The following is a 17581-nucleotide window of genomic DNA, read 5'->3' on the forward strand; positions in this document are numbered from 1 at the left end:
ATTGTGCAAGACTGTTGAATCACAGATCTGTACCTCTGAAACAAATAATACATTATATGTTAAAAAAAAGAAGAAGATAGCAGCAGGAGAAGAATGAAGGGGGGAAATCGGAGGGGGAGATGAACCATGAGAGACGGTGGACTCTGAAAAACAAACTGAGGGTTCTAGAGGGGAGGGGGGTGGGAGGATAGGTTAGCCTGGTGATGGGTATAAAAGAGGGCACATTCTGCATGGAGCACTGGGTGTTATAGACAAACAATGAATCATGGAACACTACATCAAAAACTAATGATGTAATATATGGTGATTAACATAATAATAAAAAATAAAAAAAGAAAGAAATGATTAAGTAAAAAAAAAATAAAAATAAATTAATACTGGGATAAAGAGATAGTCAATCACATGAATAGGGAGCTCCTGAAGAAATATCAGATTAGGGATAGGGACCCTTTATATAAAAGCAACAGAGTTAGGGATCTCTTTGGAATCTTAGGTGTCCTATAGAACCCACAAAAATACACATATGCCAATACACCCAAAATTTCACATGAAATTTTAGGGTTTTCATTAGATCTTTAGAGGTTCAGGGACCACTGGGTCAAGCATGTCTGCTTTCAAAGTTGGGACCAACATTATTTCACGTGTCTATAACTATTGTTTAAAAACTGAGTGCAGAGTGAATCCTCTGTGACATTAAATTCTTAAGGAAACAATATACAAAACAATTGTAATTCACAGCATATCTCACATAGTCAGAAAGGAAAGTGACAGATAAGGAATATGTGAGCAAATATGTATTCTAATATTCTGGTGATATCAGCAAGGCATTTATATATAATAAACAATGTCTGAAAAGGAATGGCCTCTGCCTTTGTGAATAGTAGTTTTGCCAATGAAATGTTGAGAACCACCAGGAAAGGGTACTGGAGAGGAAAATAATCTGGAACTAAAAATATGCTCTTTGTGCAAAATCTAACACAAGGGCAAATGTAAGGAAGGATGACAGTGTGAGAGAAGGTCTAGTAAAAGACAATTCAAGTGATCAAGTAAAGACCACTTGGGTTAAGGTTTAAGAAAATTAATGATGGCTCCATATTGAGTTCTAGGGTAAATGAAGATATCTTGGGAAGCAGTCTTAACCTTATGGACTTCATATTAAGGATAATATGCTTTCCTACATCATCTCTGAAGCAATGTTAGAAACATATTGAGTCAAACAGGTCTGACACAAGACATAAGACTTTGAAAAATGCCAAATGCATGCTAACATTTCAATTAAGAGCAAAGTGTACTTTAAAAAAAAGGAATGCACAGCCAACAACCATGAGTTGATTCTACCTTCTGATTTAACACTGATAAATTAATAGCTAATAAATGACTAAGTTCTAACAATAATTGTATCCGTAATTTTACTATCCATAAACAAAAATTAGTGGTGCAGTTTAAATGTAATAATACTTACTATGACTTAGTAACAAGCTTCTATACACATAAAGTTATTCCTTAATTAGGAGACTCTGGAGTTCCAAAATACCTTTTCCAAAATTTAATTCTCTTTTCCCATCTATGTTAAGTGAGCTAAGGAGAGTTCTTCATTGCTTTAACTTACTGCCATCAGTCTAAATTTAAGCTCACATTATACTCTCATTAAGTATGAACTGTAATACATTACCTCAGCAAACTGAAATAACGGGGACTTCTGACGTAATTCAGGGGATTCTGAAACATCCTGCCTACAAGTGCCAGAGGATATCTGAAACAAAGAAAGATGGTATGAGGCATCATAGGGATAGTTTCTGGAAGACAACAGATGACAAATGCCACCTCAAATATTCCTATTTGAGGAGAGAATAGTTTTCATTCCCCCAACTGAAGCAACCTATGACAAAACAGCAGTTATAGTCTGCAAAGCTTTATACAAAGTGCCATCCAACAGTTAAATAATGCAATAAAAAGCAGGAGATGGACGAGACAACGCATTTTAGAAAAGTTAATATACAATGAAGAGAAATTTCTACAACAATGCCCATCTGATCTCTTGGCTTTCTGCCACCAATTCCAAAAAATATCTACTTCTTTCGCATTCTATGTTTCCCCAATGTTTTATATCACCTAACTACATGAAAACACAAATGGGATTTGATAATATAAACCATTTGGGAAAATAAAACTGAAGTCAAATTCTTGTTTTCTAGGTGTTCATGTGTTTATACACAAACCCTAATCATAGAGAAGTTAGTATTTACCTAAGAATAATTTCTTTTATAATATATATTTTCTTTTGCACTATTCACTACATTGGGTAAACATTTAGTGCTCTATAATCTTCATTTGCGATCTTTATTACTAACAACAGTTATAGAAATGCCACTGGATTTTTAAAAAAATTTTGTTATTAATCAAGTACTCTTGTCAGGACACACAACTTCCTTCTTTTACCTCATTGCTGTTTCTGACCTATTTCTGCATTTGGGTGACATAATCACTTAGGAAGCCAAATGTAATTCAAAAGTCTTGAGAGTCACAGAATGTTGAGAGAACGATATTGTTATTCCTCAGATCTGACCCTTTTTACAGATGAAGGAACTTAGGACCAGAAAAGTAAACAACACCTCCCCTCCCCAACATTCAATAATTCCCTTATTTTTACTTATCACCACAAGACATAAACATTTATTTATCATCCATCTTCTTCCTGGGGCTCTGTTTAATAAAGAATGCTCAACATTGCCCGCTCACAATGTCAACAAGCATTTTTTAAATAAACTAAAAAAAAGTTTGACATGTCTTCTAAATCCTAAATCAGTGTGTTCTCTCAGCCCCCTTCCTAAATGACAAGGTTTGGAAGTCTTAGGGAAAAAGTTATTTTTTACTATAGAGGAAAAACAAGTTAAAAATTGTTTTAAATAAGCATGTTTCTGACAGGGACGCCTGGGTGGCTCAGTCGGTTAAGTGTCTGCCTTGGGCTCAAGTCATGATCCCAGGGTCCTGGGGTCGAGCCCCGCATCGGGCTCCTTGCTCAGTGGGGAGCCTGATTCTCCCTCTGCCTGCCGCTCCCCCCTGCTTGTGCTCTCTGTCAAATAAACAAAAAAATCTTAAAAAAAAATTTTCTGACAATAAAAAAATCAAAGTTCACTGTTGCATCTGAAAAAAAAAACCCCACCAAAATACAGAAGAAAAATCATCTACAGTGCTATCTGCAAAAGCACCGCTAATACTCATAAATATTCTCCCAGTTGTGTACAATAACTTCATCAAAAATGAGACACTGTAGTAAGTTAAAGAATGCTTTTTTTAAACAATACATAATTTTTCCTGTGTTAGTAAACCTTTTCCAATGTAATTTTAAGAGCTTCATATGATTATGTTAGGTGGTTGAATCCTATAGAAACAGCTTTCACCCAGATTATGTTCCTAAAAATGGAGTTTCTCACTGAACCTCTTCATTAGACACTGAAGATGTGTTTCTCTAACATTGTCATAGGTCATTGGGCAGGAACCAGTGTTTGAAATTTTAATTGTCACCTTTGTATTTGAAAGAGTAATGGCCACCTTCTTCCAGTGATGAACTCCAGAGAAGGTGCAGAAGCTTTCATTCATTTGCCACCTGTGGTATGGCCGCCAAAGACTGGCTCCCTGTCACTTGACTATTTGACAAATTGTATGCCAAATGGCCCAATGGTGTTTTTATTTGCTTCCCAAGAATTTGAAGCCAAGGAGACACAAAATGCCCTAAAAAGAAGGCCAGTGCATTCTGAAATTACTAGCCACAAAGAATTCCTTCATTGAAAGGACTACTTGAACAAAATATAGCTTTGTTTAGGAATGATGAAGAAAAATCAATACTATCTTGGTTTGTAAAGAAATCCTTTATGTGTAGCTCCTAGGTATCTTGGTAAATAATAAAAATTTTATTTAAAATCAAGCCTAGGATTAAATTAAAATTATGAAGTGTTTTAAAATGTAATAATATAGGTTGCACATGTGACATAATCTACGAAAGATATTTGGAATCAAATATATTTAGGGTAACTACACTGCATAAAGTCTATATAACATGTATTCTTACTTCAGATGGTTATTTCATGATACACGAGAAAGTTACCAGTTATGAGGAAATTAGTTACCCTATGACTTAGAGTTCATATGAACTATAAGAAGAAAAGTCAACTTTCTCTTCAAGTGCTGTTTATAGATTATTTGGCCATAACTACATAAGTCACAAAATTTTAAAGTTAAATGAGACCCTCTGCAAATCATTATAATGGATGGTCATAAATAAAACTTTCTATTTGAATAGATAATTCAAATGTAAGTAATTATCAAGGCAACTGTAATCCTCCACACATTGTATTAATTGGGCTATGAAATCAAAGAAGTCTATATACGCATGTTTGTGCTCACCATGCACCCGATACATAGTAGATGTACAATGAGTATCTGTTGACTGACTTGATTCTGTGTGTGTATGGATACAAAGAATCTCAATGACCTGGCCAGGAATCAGACGACAAAGACTGACCAATGGTTAAAATAGCAGTAACAGAATCACTAAGGCTATGCATCTTACTCTAAGACGTCTGGCAAAATCCAGTTACTCTTTACTCATTAAGTTTAAGGCATTAGTTACTCTTAACTTTAAAGCACTGTGGATTTAGCATATATTTTCAGTGTACTCTAAGGGAAACAGCACAAAATTAGGAGCCAGGAGAACTGGGTTCCTACTAGCTATGTGGTTACCTGCCTCTCTGGTCCACAGCAGAATCAGAAGCCGCAAATGAGAAGGGGCCCTGAGCAGGGATAATAGGAAGAGGGCTGCAAAAGAAACAGTAACAGCAGCAAAAGCAGGGAGAACACAGAAAAACTGTAAAGAACAGACACAAATGTTTTATAAAGCACTGCGGTCTATCTAAAAGAAATTAGAGTAAAGAGTCTCAAAGTGTCTCCTGAAGGCTTCAGTTCATTGCAGTAATTAATATTCATAACTATGGTTCTAAGTTGTCAAGATAAGGATAATTATAAAATATAGCCTTTTTAAAAGGCAGAAATGCGTGTGATACATGCTAGGCATATTTCCACCAAAAATCTCAAAATGTAAATATGGCTCAATGACATGGAAAATGTATGTATGTAGAAATTCATTTCTGTGTGCTTGACAAATAAGGCATCTGATGCAGAGGTGGACATTTGTGCATGTACTGATAAATATACACATTTGGTAAAGAAATCTGGGATTATATCCACATAAAAGTAAGAGAGTATTTTGCACACAAGGCTCCTATTTAAGTATTAGTCAGAGGGTCCCAGACCTTATTACCTTGCTATTTGTATTTAAAGTATTCCAAATTACTTATTACATGGGACATGCTTTTTATGGATAAATATCAATTCCTCAAATCTCCATTCCTATGCTGGGCCAGCTTACTTTCTAAACAGAATATACAAGAGTCAAAGATACCACTTCATTAAGAGGAAAGAAAATATACCAAATAAGCAGAGGTTAAATAAAGGGAGAAAAAAAAAACCCAAAAGCTGTTCCTAGAGTCTCTGAAATAATCCATAAAGCCACTAGGTGTAGCTATCTGCCCAAGAAACAAACAGCTAAAGGGATTTTTAAATGCAAAGTTTTGTTAATGTCCCTTAAATCCAATCTTCCCTTTGATTTAGCTATAATTCTCAATAACCAAGAAAGAGGAATTATTAGCATAATTAAGAATTACAACAAAGTAGTATCTTTTCCCACAAGCACACCTGACATCGTGCAAACACAAGATAACAGAAACGTGATCCAGCCTCCTGATATAAAACAAGATCACACCAGTTAGATGCACTAGAAGTGCTTTGGAAAGCTAAGCAGTAGCACCAGCCTGTTCCTACCTCACAAGGCGCAAGACTACAGCCCCACACAGCTGGATTCTGATAAACACACGGTCAACAAAAAGGGTAAGTGCACTGGTTTTATCTGAACTACACATTTCTGCCCTTGCTATTTCAAACATTTGTTGATACTCAGCTCCTTCAACAAATACTCAATAAAAACCCACCACGCGCCAGCCACAAACACTGCTCACTGCTTTTAAGAAGCTTACACTCCACTTGTATGCATTATGTGCTGGGGAATAAAATGATAACTAAGGGACTGTGTCTGGCCCTCACGTGGCCTGCAATCCGAGTCAGGGGACAGCTACACAGTTAGGATGTAAGTGCACGGTGGCAGAACACAGTGGCAGGGGAAGGCCTCTGAGAACAGAAAGGCAGCCTTCACTCCTTCTGGGATAGGTAGAAGTTGTTAAGACAGTGACATCTGAGATATACCTAGGAGAAGACACCAGAATTGTGGAAATGATGTGGCAGCAGCAGGTGGAAAAGTATGGAAGCAGGTGCCCTGTGTTCTTGAGAAACAATGACTTTCTCAGTGCGGATGAAGAGTAGAAGTCGGGGAGTGTAGTGGGAGATGAATCGAACTGAGAGAAATTTGAATTCTCTGTTACAAAGTTTGAAAAATCAGGCTGAAGGCAATGGGGAGCCAGCCAAGGTTTTCACTCAGAGGAGTGGCATGATGAGAGAGAGGTAGTTTGATAATTCTGTCAGTGGAGTGCAGGATGACCTTGGCTGGGAAATGACTGGAGGCAGGAGACCAATTAGAAGGTTAAAAAAATAAACCAGCTGAGATGTGGGGCCCCAATTAAATCAGAGATGGTATTGACCAGGCCCCAGTAATTGCCTGGAAGGATGTCAGGGCTGGGGAAAGGGTCTGGACAAGGTCAGGGTTTCTAAGGTCCGTTAAAGACTTTCACTGAAAGGGTTTGGGGATTGGGTTGGGGGGGAGCGCAGGACGGTTGTCTTCCATGGGAGGAGAGAGTTTGGGAGTAGAGGATTCCGTTTTAGAGTTCAAGTGTAAAGATCCCTCGTGATGCCAAGGGCCAGTGAACTGATTCTCACTCTCGTTCAGCCTGACCCAGTCTTTCCTACAATTGGCGGCTTTTGCCAAGTATTCTTCTATAACAGAGTACCTGAGTGATCACTTAATTTGCATTTAATAGGAGATGTTAAATGAAGCTCTGAAATGGACTTGTGCTTAAACACAGGTGAATTAAATGGAAGCATATTACATCCAAGTTAGTCCTTCAAAATGTTTTTAAGGATTAAAATAAAGCCACCCTTAATTAAACCTAAATTAGGTTAGAGAGAACCTGAGTACAGAAGCACAACACTTGGCTAGCTGACACCAGGACTGAGGCACAGCTGAGAAGAGCACTGGGCTACGCTGGGGAGCATAACCAAATAACACCGCATAGAATTGCACGCTCCCCAGTACACAGCACCTGGCTGAAAGGAGCAGGAAGTCCGGACCCCAGGGCTACCGGGGTTAACTCCTGCTCGCCGTGAGTGAAGTTCTCCTATCATTCTAAGCCATGTGGCAGAGCACTAGTATGGAAGTCCAGAAGGGACTCCAGGCCGCGTCTACAAGTAACTGCCACAGCAGCTGGGACAAAGCACAGCCCCCTTCTGCCTCTGGTTCCTCGTGTGCCACTCTGCCTTCTTCACTGGGCAATATGGAGACAGAACGCAACAGGGTATAAAACAGGCTCTCAGCAACAGCACGGCAGCAACCAGCACCCTTCTCGTCTATCCTCTCGTTCTCCAGCCTCCTCTTATCCCGGCTCACGTGTGGCCCACCTTCCCCGCCGCCCCTCCCAACTATCTCTGGGAGACTGAGAAGCCCAGGCAAGGCCATCACCATCTGGAGCAGTGTGGCCTGGGAACTCAGCAAGGATAGATGCCTGTCAGTCAAGCTGGGTAAAAGGACCGGATTCTCTGAGCCCCACGCTGCTGACACGTGGACGAGGCTGGGCGGGACAACAGTTCCCATGAAAATGGGCAGTCAACAGTGACTTCACCCAGAAAGAAAGAAAGCTCAAAAAGCCCATTTGCTATTTAATGTAAAATGTCAATATAGTATATTTCCTCATGAGATATGTTTAGAAGTTAAAACTGTGAGAAAGGAATGAAAGCTTTGAAGGGATAGGGGTAAGAGTTGGGGGGTGGAATTCAGTGCATTTAAGCACAGTGAAATAGATTAGTAGCCTAAGAAAGGCACATTTCAAACTGGCTCAAATGTCCCAACAGGTGAGAAAATAATTTTCCCTAGTTCACTGATGTCAGAAATTATAATAAAGACACGTAAAAACTTTCAATTTTATCAAAATCTGTATGTTTTAAACTTTAAACTCAGTGTTTAAAATATGGACATAATCTTTCATTCATTTAACAAATACACTGGATCCTCGAACAACACAAGGGTTGGGAGAGCCAACGGTAACCAACAATCCATCTGTGACTTTTGACTCCACAAAACCTTAATTACTAATAGCCTACTGTTGCCCGGGAGCCTGACCGATAATGTAAATCCTGGCACTAGGACTTTCTCACACCTTGGAGAGCCTATGTAACCTCTTTAGCCTAGAGAGATTATCCCCCTTTATGAAATGGGGATAATAATAAATAATAATAATAAACCAACCTCAAAGGGCTTGTTGGAGGATGAAATGAGATAATCCATGGAAGTGCTTAGCAGAGTGCCTAGTCCAGAAAGCATTCACAAAAACAGCCCTGTAAAGGTCCAGCACAGGACGCCATGGGAGAGGGGAGAAGTGGCTGGAGTTGCAGTCAGGTGGGGACTGAACCACAAAGGCCCCTTGATACCGCAGGGAGACTGAAGCTAGTTCTCATGGGTTCAAACCCCAGTTCTGCACTTTGAGCTGCACAACTTTGAGCAGGTTATTTAGCCCTTCTCTGCTTCCACTTCCTCACTTAATGGTTTAATATTTACTTCTTTTTTTTTTTATTTACTTGTGAAGCAAGGACTCACAGGGTTGTTGTGGAGATCAAGAGTTACTCTTAGGTAATGCATTTCAGAACAGTAGGGGGAATGAAGTTCAGTAACTACTCTACAAGCGAGTGAGAAGCCTTGCAGTTTAACTCCTATTTTGTTCCTCATCTCAAGTTGCTTACGGTCTTCTGGATGAATCAAGACTTGCACATTACATACAATGAGAAAAAAAAATTCTTAAAGACTTTTATTACAGAGTTTATAATAAAGAATACAACTAAATATAATCAAGAGCCATAATGCATAATACTGACAGTAAAAGCAATGATCAGAAACAAGAGGAATCAAATTTGGCTCAAGCAATCAGGAAGAGCTCCCTGGAGGAGGTGAGAGACTGAAGTTATAAACATGAAACAAAATATATTTAATATTTTCAAATTCTAATCATATAGAAATTTGGATATATGAACCTTTTTACTTTTGAACAGGCAGATGGTGATCAACAAAATCAATGAAACCTCCTTTGAAGTCAGAAGTATCATGTGAAGAATTTGCTATGTATAAAACCCTACACCTTATTACATCATCAGCTCCACGAGGACCCAGACTTGTGCCTGGGTTTGTTCCCTGACGGGACTGGCATGTAGTAAAGCATTAGATAAATACTTGCCATATGACTGAATGTGTGAAAGATGGCACACAGTTCCTATACTGTTCAGTTCTTACATACGACCTGTCTAGTCCCTTAATAACAGAAGTTACTATCATTTGCTAGCATCTTCTCCACTAACTTTCATGCTAACTCGGCTACTCTGCTGAAGTCATACTTCCTACACAGTAATTTCCACCAGGTATTAAAAAGCTGTCTCCTTCTTGAGCACCTAGTGAAAGAGAATAAATTACAACTGCAATTTCCTACCAGTTTTCGATGGACAAAGAGCCGCGTGTGTGCGCGTGTGCGTGCACATGCACGTGCTACCAGTAACGCACACGATATCCTGTAGGACTGATGCCTGATAGAACTTAAGCTTTCAAGTTATGTATGAAATGCCTAGAACAGCATGGGGTAATAATACCAGGTACCTGCAAGAATGCTCTTCAGGAGAGTTGAAACTGCCTTACAGGCTTTAATTTATCTTCACAGATGTCCTGGGAGTTAGAGGCAAGTGGGTATTATTGTTCGCTCCATTTTACAGGATGGAAGGCAAGAAAAAAGTGGCTTGACCATGACTTTACTGTTCTATCTGTTGGTTCCAAAAAAAGAACCAGGCATTCTAAAATCACAGACCTAACATCTAATACACTTTCCACACATTTCAAAGTTTGCCTTCCATCACAACTAAATAGATATTGATGCCGTCAAACCTTCTCATCAGCTATGATTACTCTGCCTAACTTATTACATTTTCTATTACTCCCCAAACCACCCCTCCTTCTGTTCTAGTCAGGACTTTCTGGCACTGACTCAGCCCTGATACTGAGTGTGGTCCTTTCCAATACTGACCGAAGCTGCTCTCTATTTATGTGTCGAGTAACAGGTCTCCTTCATAGTCTCTGAAATGCAGCACTCCCTGACTTTATTTCTTAAATTTTATTTAGCTTTGCATTTTTATTAAAGTAACAAATATAATAGGATAGACAATTTTTAGTCCTGGAGATCATTTCTCCAAACTCTAGATGAAATAATAATTATAAACCTTATTCATTGCCTTTTCATCTTTAGATAATGACTCCCTGATATGAAATGTAAGGGCTTACCTCTCTTTATGTAACTGCCTTCTCTTTCGCTCTTCCCAGAGTCTGATGAAAATGTCATTGTCATGTAGAACAGATTGCCTCTCACCTCCACTGCAGCCCTCTGCAGGCCTATTTTCAGCTGATCCTTATCCTGTATTTTATTGATTAAACAACTTCCATTTGGCTTCTGATTTAAATATCTTTGCTAAAATTTCATATTCATTGGTAACATTCTTTCTGTTTCCCTCACTATTATGGGGTATTTCTTAGTGAGACTTCCATGTTTACATTTCACCAAGTCTCAACAGAGACCAGCTGAGTGTGGCACGTTGAACCGGGGGCTGGGGGGGGGTGGGGGGGGCGGCTCACTCCTTTACGTGTGTCCTGCTAATACAGCTATTTTGCTTCCTCATCCATAAATGAATGACAAGCAGTTTAATGCATTTCAATGTACCCTGGATATAAAGGAAATACAGGGCTAACCATTTATGTGAAAAATAAAAGAATCAAACAAACTGTAAATACAAATGTCATCCCCTTTATTCATCAGAGAAAAAGTTAGCACAATTAAAAACTAAGCCTGCCTCCATAACAGTAGCATGTACAAATGTACACTTAATAATGCTGCAAACTTATTATGGCAAAATCAGAGTTAATCAGAAGATTCAGGAAAAAGAGAAAACTCAAACATTTTCTTTGTCATTTTCCCACTGATAGCTCAAGAACCTATGATTTCTCTCTAACGACTCTAAGGGCAAGTCAGGTAGATCCAGGAAATATTACAGCACAAAGAAGCTTTTAATCTGGAATTTTATTACTTTACATATTACAAGATATTCAGATATATTATTTACTATTCTGAAAATTTATTATTTACAGCAAGCCCCTATGCCTTCTAGAATTATTTTTTAAAAACAACTATTACCTATATTAAAATTTCTACATTTAAAAATATAGACTTTTGAGGATTTTTTCCTATGTAGTTAGGTTTCAGGTTAATGAACAAAGGAAAATCTCCTCCCTTTAAGAATAATATTTCAGAATAAGAATTCTGTCATGGCACTTAAAAAAGCTGTTATGATTAGACTTTCTCTGTGGCAGAATTTTTATAAAATGTCACTTTATTTGACTGGTCCTACGTAATAGTATAAACAGATACCACAGTAATTGTTCCAAATGTCAGCAGTATGAAATTTCTGTAACTCTCTTTCCTTATCTCATTACCCTGATAATTTTCTTAGGAAAATAGAAGTACATATTTGCTATATTTGTCTTAGGTTCATCATCTGTCTATGTATCTAGGCCCCTAACATTCTACAACCATGTTTACATATTTAGAATGAGACAAGATTTTGCAAAGAAAACAGATGCTAAATGAAGTTTACTGATGATATGTATATGAACTCTCAAAATGAACCATATTTAGACAGGTTAATTTTGTACAACACTCACTGTTTTATTGTTTCAGTATCTCAAGATTAGTTACCTAAAAATATACCTCTGAGATGAGAAGTAGGAAGTAAGAAGAAAGAGATGTATCCTTAGAAGTGGTTCTTCAAGACCTAATTGCTGGCAACTTCCTCCCTAGCATAGATTCCCTTCTCTAAGTAATTTACCTTTATAAACTTCTTTAGCTTGAGTATTCTCAAAACAGTTCCCCTTCCTCAGAAATAAAAAGTTGACCACTGTTGTGGGCACCTGGGTGGCTCAGATGGTTAAGCGTCTGCCTTCGGCTCAGGTCATGATCCCAGGGTCCTGGGATCGAGCCCCGCATCAGGCTCCCTGCTCCTTGGGAGGCCTGATTTTCCCTCTCCTACTCCCCCTGCTTGTGTTCCCTCTCTCGTTGTCTCTCTCTCTGTCAAATAAATAAATAAAATCTTTTAAAAAAATAATGGCCTTTGTGATATAAATATCTTACATGGTATCTTCTAAAATCACTATTTGAATAGGAGTCAACTGTACTCTGTAAGGCATACTCATAACTTTAAAAAAAGTAAAATATATATATATATCTTCAGTAGAATTGAGCTGACTGCTATTTGACCATAAATAGTGACTCTGGTTGGGACTGAGAAGTCTCCATCTCAGGTACCTGAGTGTGGTAAAATAACATGACCTGCAGGTTAATTTGTCTGGCCTTTGTTAAATGAGACTGGAAAAGAGAGAAATTCCACAAATGCAAACTATGCATGGTTAACTGCTATGACCTGCCCATCAAAACCATACCTAAAATATTTTGTAAAAGCAGCCCAGTAACCAAAAAGAAATAAGAGATCATAAAACCAAGGTCATGAGGGCCTGGGTCCTCTTAAATTTTCCATTTTAAAGAATAAAACAATCTTGGAAAGCCATGTTTCAAAAACAGCAGTTTGGATTTATTCAGGTACCAGAGAAACTGACAGTTAAACTCTCATCTTTTCACGAGCAAGTCTACAAGAGAACATCACAAAAGCAGGGTATGTTATGAATAGAGGGAATGAATCATAGGACCCACGCTACAGACCCATGACACAATTGTGGCAAATGCTAATTATCTGTACATTCCATTTCTTTCTCTTAGGTTCACAAAGCTCAAAAAATCTGCTCCTAACTTCTTAATTTGCATCCTATTGGGTTTATTTATACCACTTCTGTTATACTCAAGGCACAATACAAAGCTCATATAGATCTTGACCAAAAAAAAAAAAAAAAAGATAAAGTTTGCTCATGAGCTATAAACAGTGAAACTACAGAACTAAGAGCGTGAAAAGAATACAAATGTCTGTGTTTTCAAGCCCCAGCATGAGGACCAGCTTACCTCTGGTGTGCCAAGAGCATGTTCTCCAGCTAAAAGCAGCATGCTCAGGCCTCCCATTTGAGTAGGATCTAAAAGTCAAAAACAAATAAATCATCAATTTACAAGCATGAAGTACATATAATCCACACAGAGTCAAAAAGGAAGACTTGTTAACAAAGACTCGAAATCCAACAGAACCATATATAACTTGTTATAGAAAACTTTCAAAACTCTTCATACAGCAATAATCCAGCATATATGTAAGTACTCCTACTTTTGTGAGCCTTTTAAATCCCCCTATTGTCCCACCATTTCAACATAACCCTTTCTTCAATACCACAGCTGTTTATAATATCAATTATCTTCTAATATGATGTGTCTTGCCTTAATGAATGGCAAGTTTCAATGGATTTGCTTATGCTTGATGTCTAAGTTTGAGATTCTTATTCTCAAATTATTATTTCTACTATGGAAAACTAGGACGGATAAAAAGTACCAGGCTATATGAGAAACGAGAGAACGGAGAGAAATTTATAAATGAGTCTTCCAAAATCTAGAGGGCTTTGTTCAAATAATCTTTCTCGAAAACTTTCACAAACAAATTTAAATTAGACAATGATGTATTTTTGATATTTTAAATCTTAGGGGTATAGTCAGGTGCTTCCTCAAAATACTTTTTGGATTTAAAATGAATCCTTTTTATATTACTGAAGGCCTTTGTTTTCATTCCTTCAATAATCAACAGAAACAAAAAGACAAAATAAAAACAGCAAAGCAGTAGATCTACAACCCAGGGTTATGACTAAACAAGTATTAAAGAAAATAAGAAACCTATATCCCTTAAGGTTGGGGACTCAGTGCTTGTCCTCATGCACACAGGTCCAATATAAATGCATTTTTAATTTTAGGAATCTCTCCTCAATTGAAAGTGAGAATCAGGCATACTGCTGCCTGAAGACATAGAGGGGTTTCCCTCTTTTTTGTTTAAAGATAGAAACTTAAGTATATCTTTGGAAACGATCTGTCTTAACTCATGAAGCCACTCTGATCACATCTTATACACAGTCAAATTTTTTTTAAAAATTGAAAGAAGAATCTGAAGTTATTAAAAAAGAAAGAATGAAGGGGCGCCTGGCCTTCGGCTCAGGTCATGATCCCAGGGTCCTGGGTTCGAGCCCTGCATCGGGCTCCCTGCTCAGCGGGAAGCCTGCTTCTCCCTCTCCCACTCCCACTGCCCCTGCTTGTGTTCCTTCTCTGGCTGTCTCTCTCTCTCTCTCTCTCTGTCAATTAAACAAATAAATAAAATCTTAGGAAGGAAGGAAGGAAAGGTTATTAGAGGGGAACAAAGGTCACCCAATGATCAGGTGGTCAAGAAACAGCTCCATGTTAGAAAGTAGCCCCACAGGAAGACGCCACATATGGAATACACGGGAACTCTGGTTGTTGTGATGAAACAAGGCTCTTTGTTGTTGTCTTAAAAATTTCGTCTTTAATTAAATGTGAAGTTTAAGAACTACTGTGTTTGGTAAAATAGACATTTTAATCTATTTAAAATTAAAATGAGGGGGAAATGAATTTAGCATAAAGTAAAATTTTAATTTGGTTCTCTGGGTAGCTAAATACTTTTGCAGCTGTCATTCAGAGATCAGGAGGACTGGATGGTTGCCTTCTAAGAGAAATAAAAAATGTGTTAGTTCAAATTTTAAAGTAAAATAGGAACATGCTTACATGACCATCTATTTGTTATATACCAATGTGACTTTGCCAGAAGTTTGCTGTATAGATAGTAAAACATAGACCAAAAAGTTATCATCATCCTTTACATTAATTTATATTTATACAATGTTATCTAGAAACATCAAAAATATGCACATAGCATGCTTTGCTTTCTCTTTACCAAGAGGACCTGTACTAAATTCTGCACAGCTTTCTCTTCTTGGAAATCATACATTTAGCTGCTTTGGGATTATTCAAAATAGCAAAATGTCATGTGACCAGGACTACTGGAAAAACAATAGATTCCATGTTGAGGAAAAGCTTACACTGTCCTCTCAAGGCCCTATAAGGATCCCCTAGATTCAAACAGCTAAGCACCATGTTTTAACTAAAGGCAAATCCATTTGCCTTCATTGAGCTGCAAGAGGCACAACTGGAAATTTTAGAACAATGCTATCCACTATACACTAGCTTAACAAAGACCTGACCGTGGATTACCGACATCTGTCACAGAGCCTCACGTAATGACACAAACTCAAGAAGGTGTTTTCCTTCTTTATTTCACTTTAAAGAACATTGTTTTTGTAAAGCTGACCTGTAAGTATCTTGGTTGATGTCTAGGTCTCATATTTTTGATTTGTAGGTACAAAAGGTAAATTAATAAACTGTCAAATATGGTGCTAAAAACAAACATCTTTCATAGCTCTCAAAGCTTTCATAGCTTTATCCACAATTATGATTGGTTTGTGAAGAGCTATTGTATGAAAAACACCTACTGATATTTAGAACTGGGAGAAAAAGGCCTGGAAGACAAATGGTAATCAAAGGAATTCAGTTGGCAGCCCATCATCCATATACTCTTTTATGGCCCCGATGATAAAATATTTTATTATAAAACACTTCAACTGATACAATTTGGGAAGTCCAGAGAGCTCACCAACACTGCTAGCAAGCAAGGTGAAACGAAAATTGTACAATGACAGCTAAACAAGGACAGAGCTCTGTTTTGATTCTTCTGGGATATGTAGGAGCATCACTGGGGGGGGCTTTACCTAGAATTCTACCATAGACTCCTACACAGCAATCACCTGAAGACTGTGTTTCCTAAGAATGCTGCCATTATGTTAGACTGCATTTCTTAGCGTTTATATATGACAACACCACGTACTTTGTTACGCTATAAACTACACACTGAATTAACTGAGTTCTGTTTTTAACTTTTTGAGGATCCTCCATACTGTGTTCCCTTAGTGGCTATACCAATTTACAAGCAACAGGGCTCCCTTTTCTCCACATCCCCACCACTTGTTATTGCTTGTCTTTCTGATGTTCATTCTAATAGACATGAGGCAGTATCTCATTGTGGTTTTAATTTGCGTTTTCCTAATGACTAGTAATGTTGGGCATCTTTCGTGTACCTGGTTGGTCTTTTGTACGTCTTTGGAGAAATGTCTATGCAGTGCCTCTGCCCACTTTTTACTTGGGTGTTTTTTGGTTTTACCATTGAGTGGTAGGAGTTCCTTATAGATTTTGGATATTAACTTCTCAGAAATGTGGTTAGAACTATTTTTTAGCGTTCTGTAGGTTGTCTTTACACTTTGTTGATGCTTGTTTTTGCTATATAGAAGCTTTGTAATGTAGTCTCTAACTTGTTCACTTTTTATTTTGTTGCTTGTGCTTTAGATGTCGTATCGAAAAAAAACCATTACCAAGACGTATGCCAAGGAGCTTTACTCCTATGTTTTCTTCTAGGATTTTCATGGTCTCAGGTTTCACATTTAAGTCTTTAATCCACTTCATGTTAATTTTTTATGGTTTAAGATATGGGTCCATTTTCATTTTTTTACATGTGAATATCCAATTACTGCAGCACCATTTATTGGAAAGATGATTTTTTTTTCCATTTGGTATTCTTGGCTTCCTTATCAAATACTGGTTAACTGTGTATGTTTGGGCTCTCAATTCTGTTCCATTGGGCTGTCTATCTGTTTTTTATGCCAGTACCATATTGTCTTATTGACTATGGCTTTATAGTATAGCTTAAAATCAGAAAGTATGAGGCCACCTGCTTTGTTCTTTCTCAGGATTTCCTTGGCTATTCAGGGTCTTTTGTGGTTCCATATAAATTTAGGAGTGTTTTTTCTGCTTCTGTAAAAAACACCATTGGAATCTTGATAGGGATGGCATTCAATCTATAGATGGCTTATGGTAGTATTGTTTTGAACACAGGATACCTTTCCATTTATTTGTGTCTTCTTTAATTTCTTTCATCAGTGTCTTGTAGTTTTCAAAGATATTTTACCTCCTTAGTTAAATTTATTGCTAAGTATCTTTATTGTTTTGATGCTCTTGTAAATGGGATCGATTTAGTTTTTTCAGAAAATCTGTTGTTAGTGTATAGAAATGCTACAGATTTTTCTATGTTAATCTTGTATCCTGCAACTTTACTGAATTCATTGATTAGATCCAATAGTTTTTTGGTTAAGTCTGTAGAATTTTCCAAATATAATGTCATGTCA

General features: G+C 37.6%; 1 protein-coding gene across 12 annotated transcripts in view; it reads right to left on the reverse strand.

Moving 5' to 3' along the window:
* Positions 1–17581, reverse strand: part of BBX (BBX high mobility group box domain containing) — a 273335-nt gene that overhangs the window by 62353 nt on the left and 193401 nt on the right. For all 12 annotated transcript variants that reach the window (XM_081797447.1, XM_081797437.1, XM_081797450.1 and 9 more), the window contains 2 exons: positions 13368–13435; positions 1673–1753 (listed from right to left, as the gene is read on the reverse strand). In XM_081797447.1, coding sequence (XP_081653573.1) covers positions 1673–1753; positions 13368–13435 — 149 coding nt within the window. The remainder of the gene's footprint in view (positions 1–1672; positions 1754–13367; positions 13436–17581) is intronic.

The sequence above is a fragment of the Leptonychotes weddellii genome, chromosome 1 (assembly GCF_054177405.1).
Source record: "Leptonychotes weddellii isolate Sample4059 chromosome 1, ASM5417740v2, whole genome shotgun sequence".
NCBI lineage: Eukaryota > Metazoa > Chordata > Mammalia > Carnivora > Phocidae > Leptonychotes > Leptonychotes weddellii.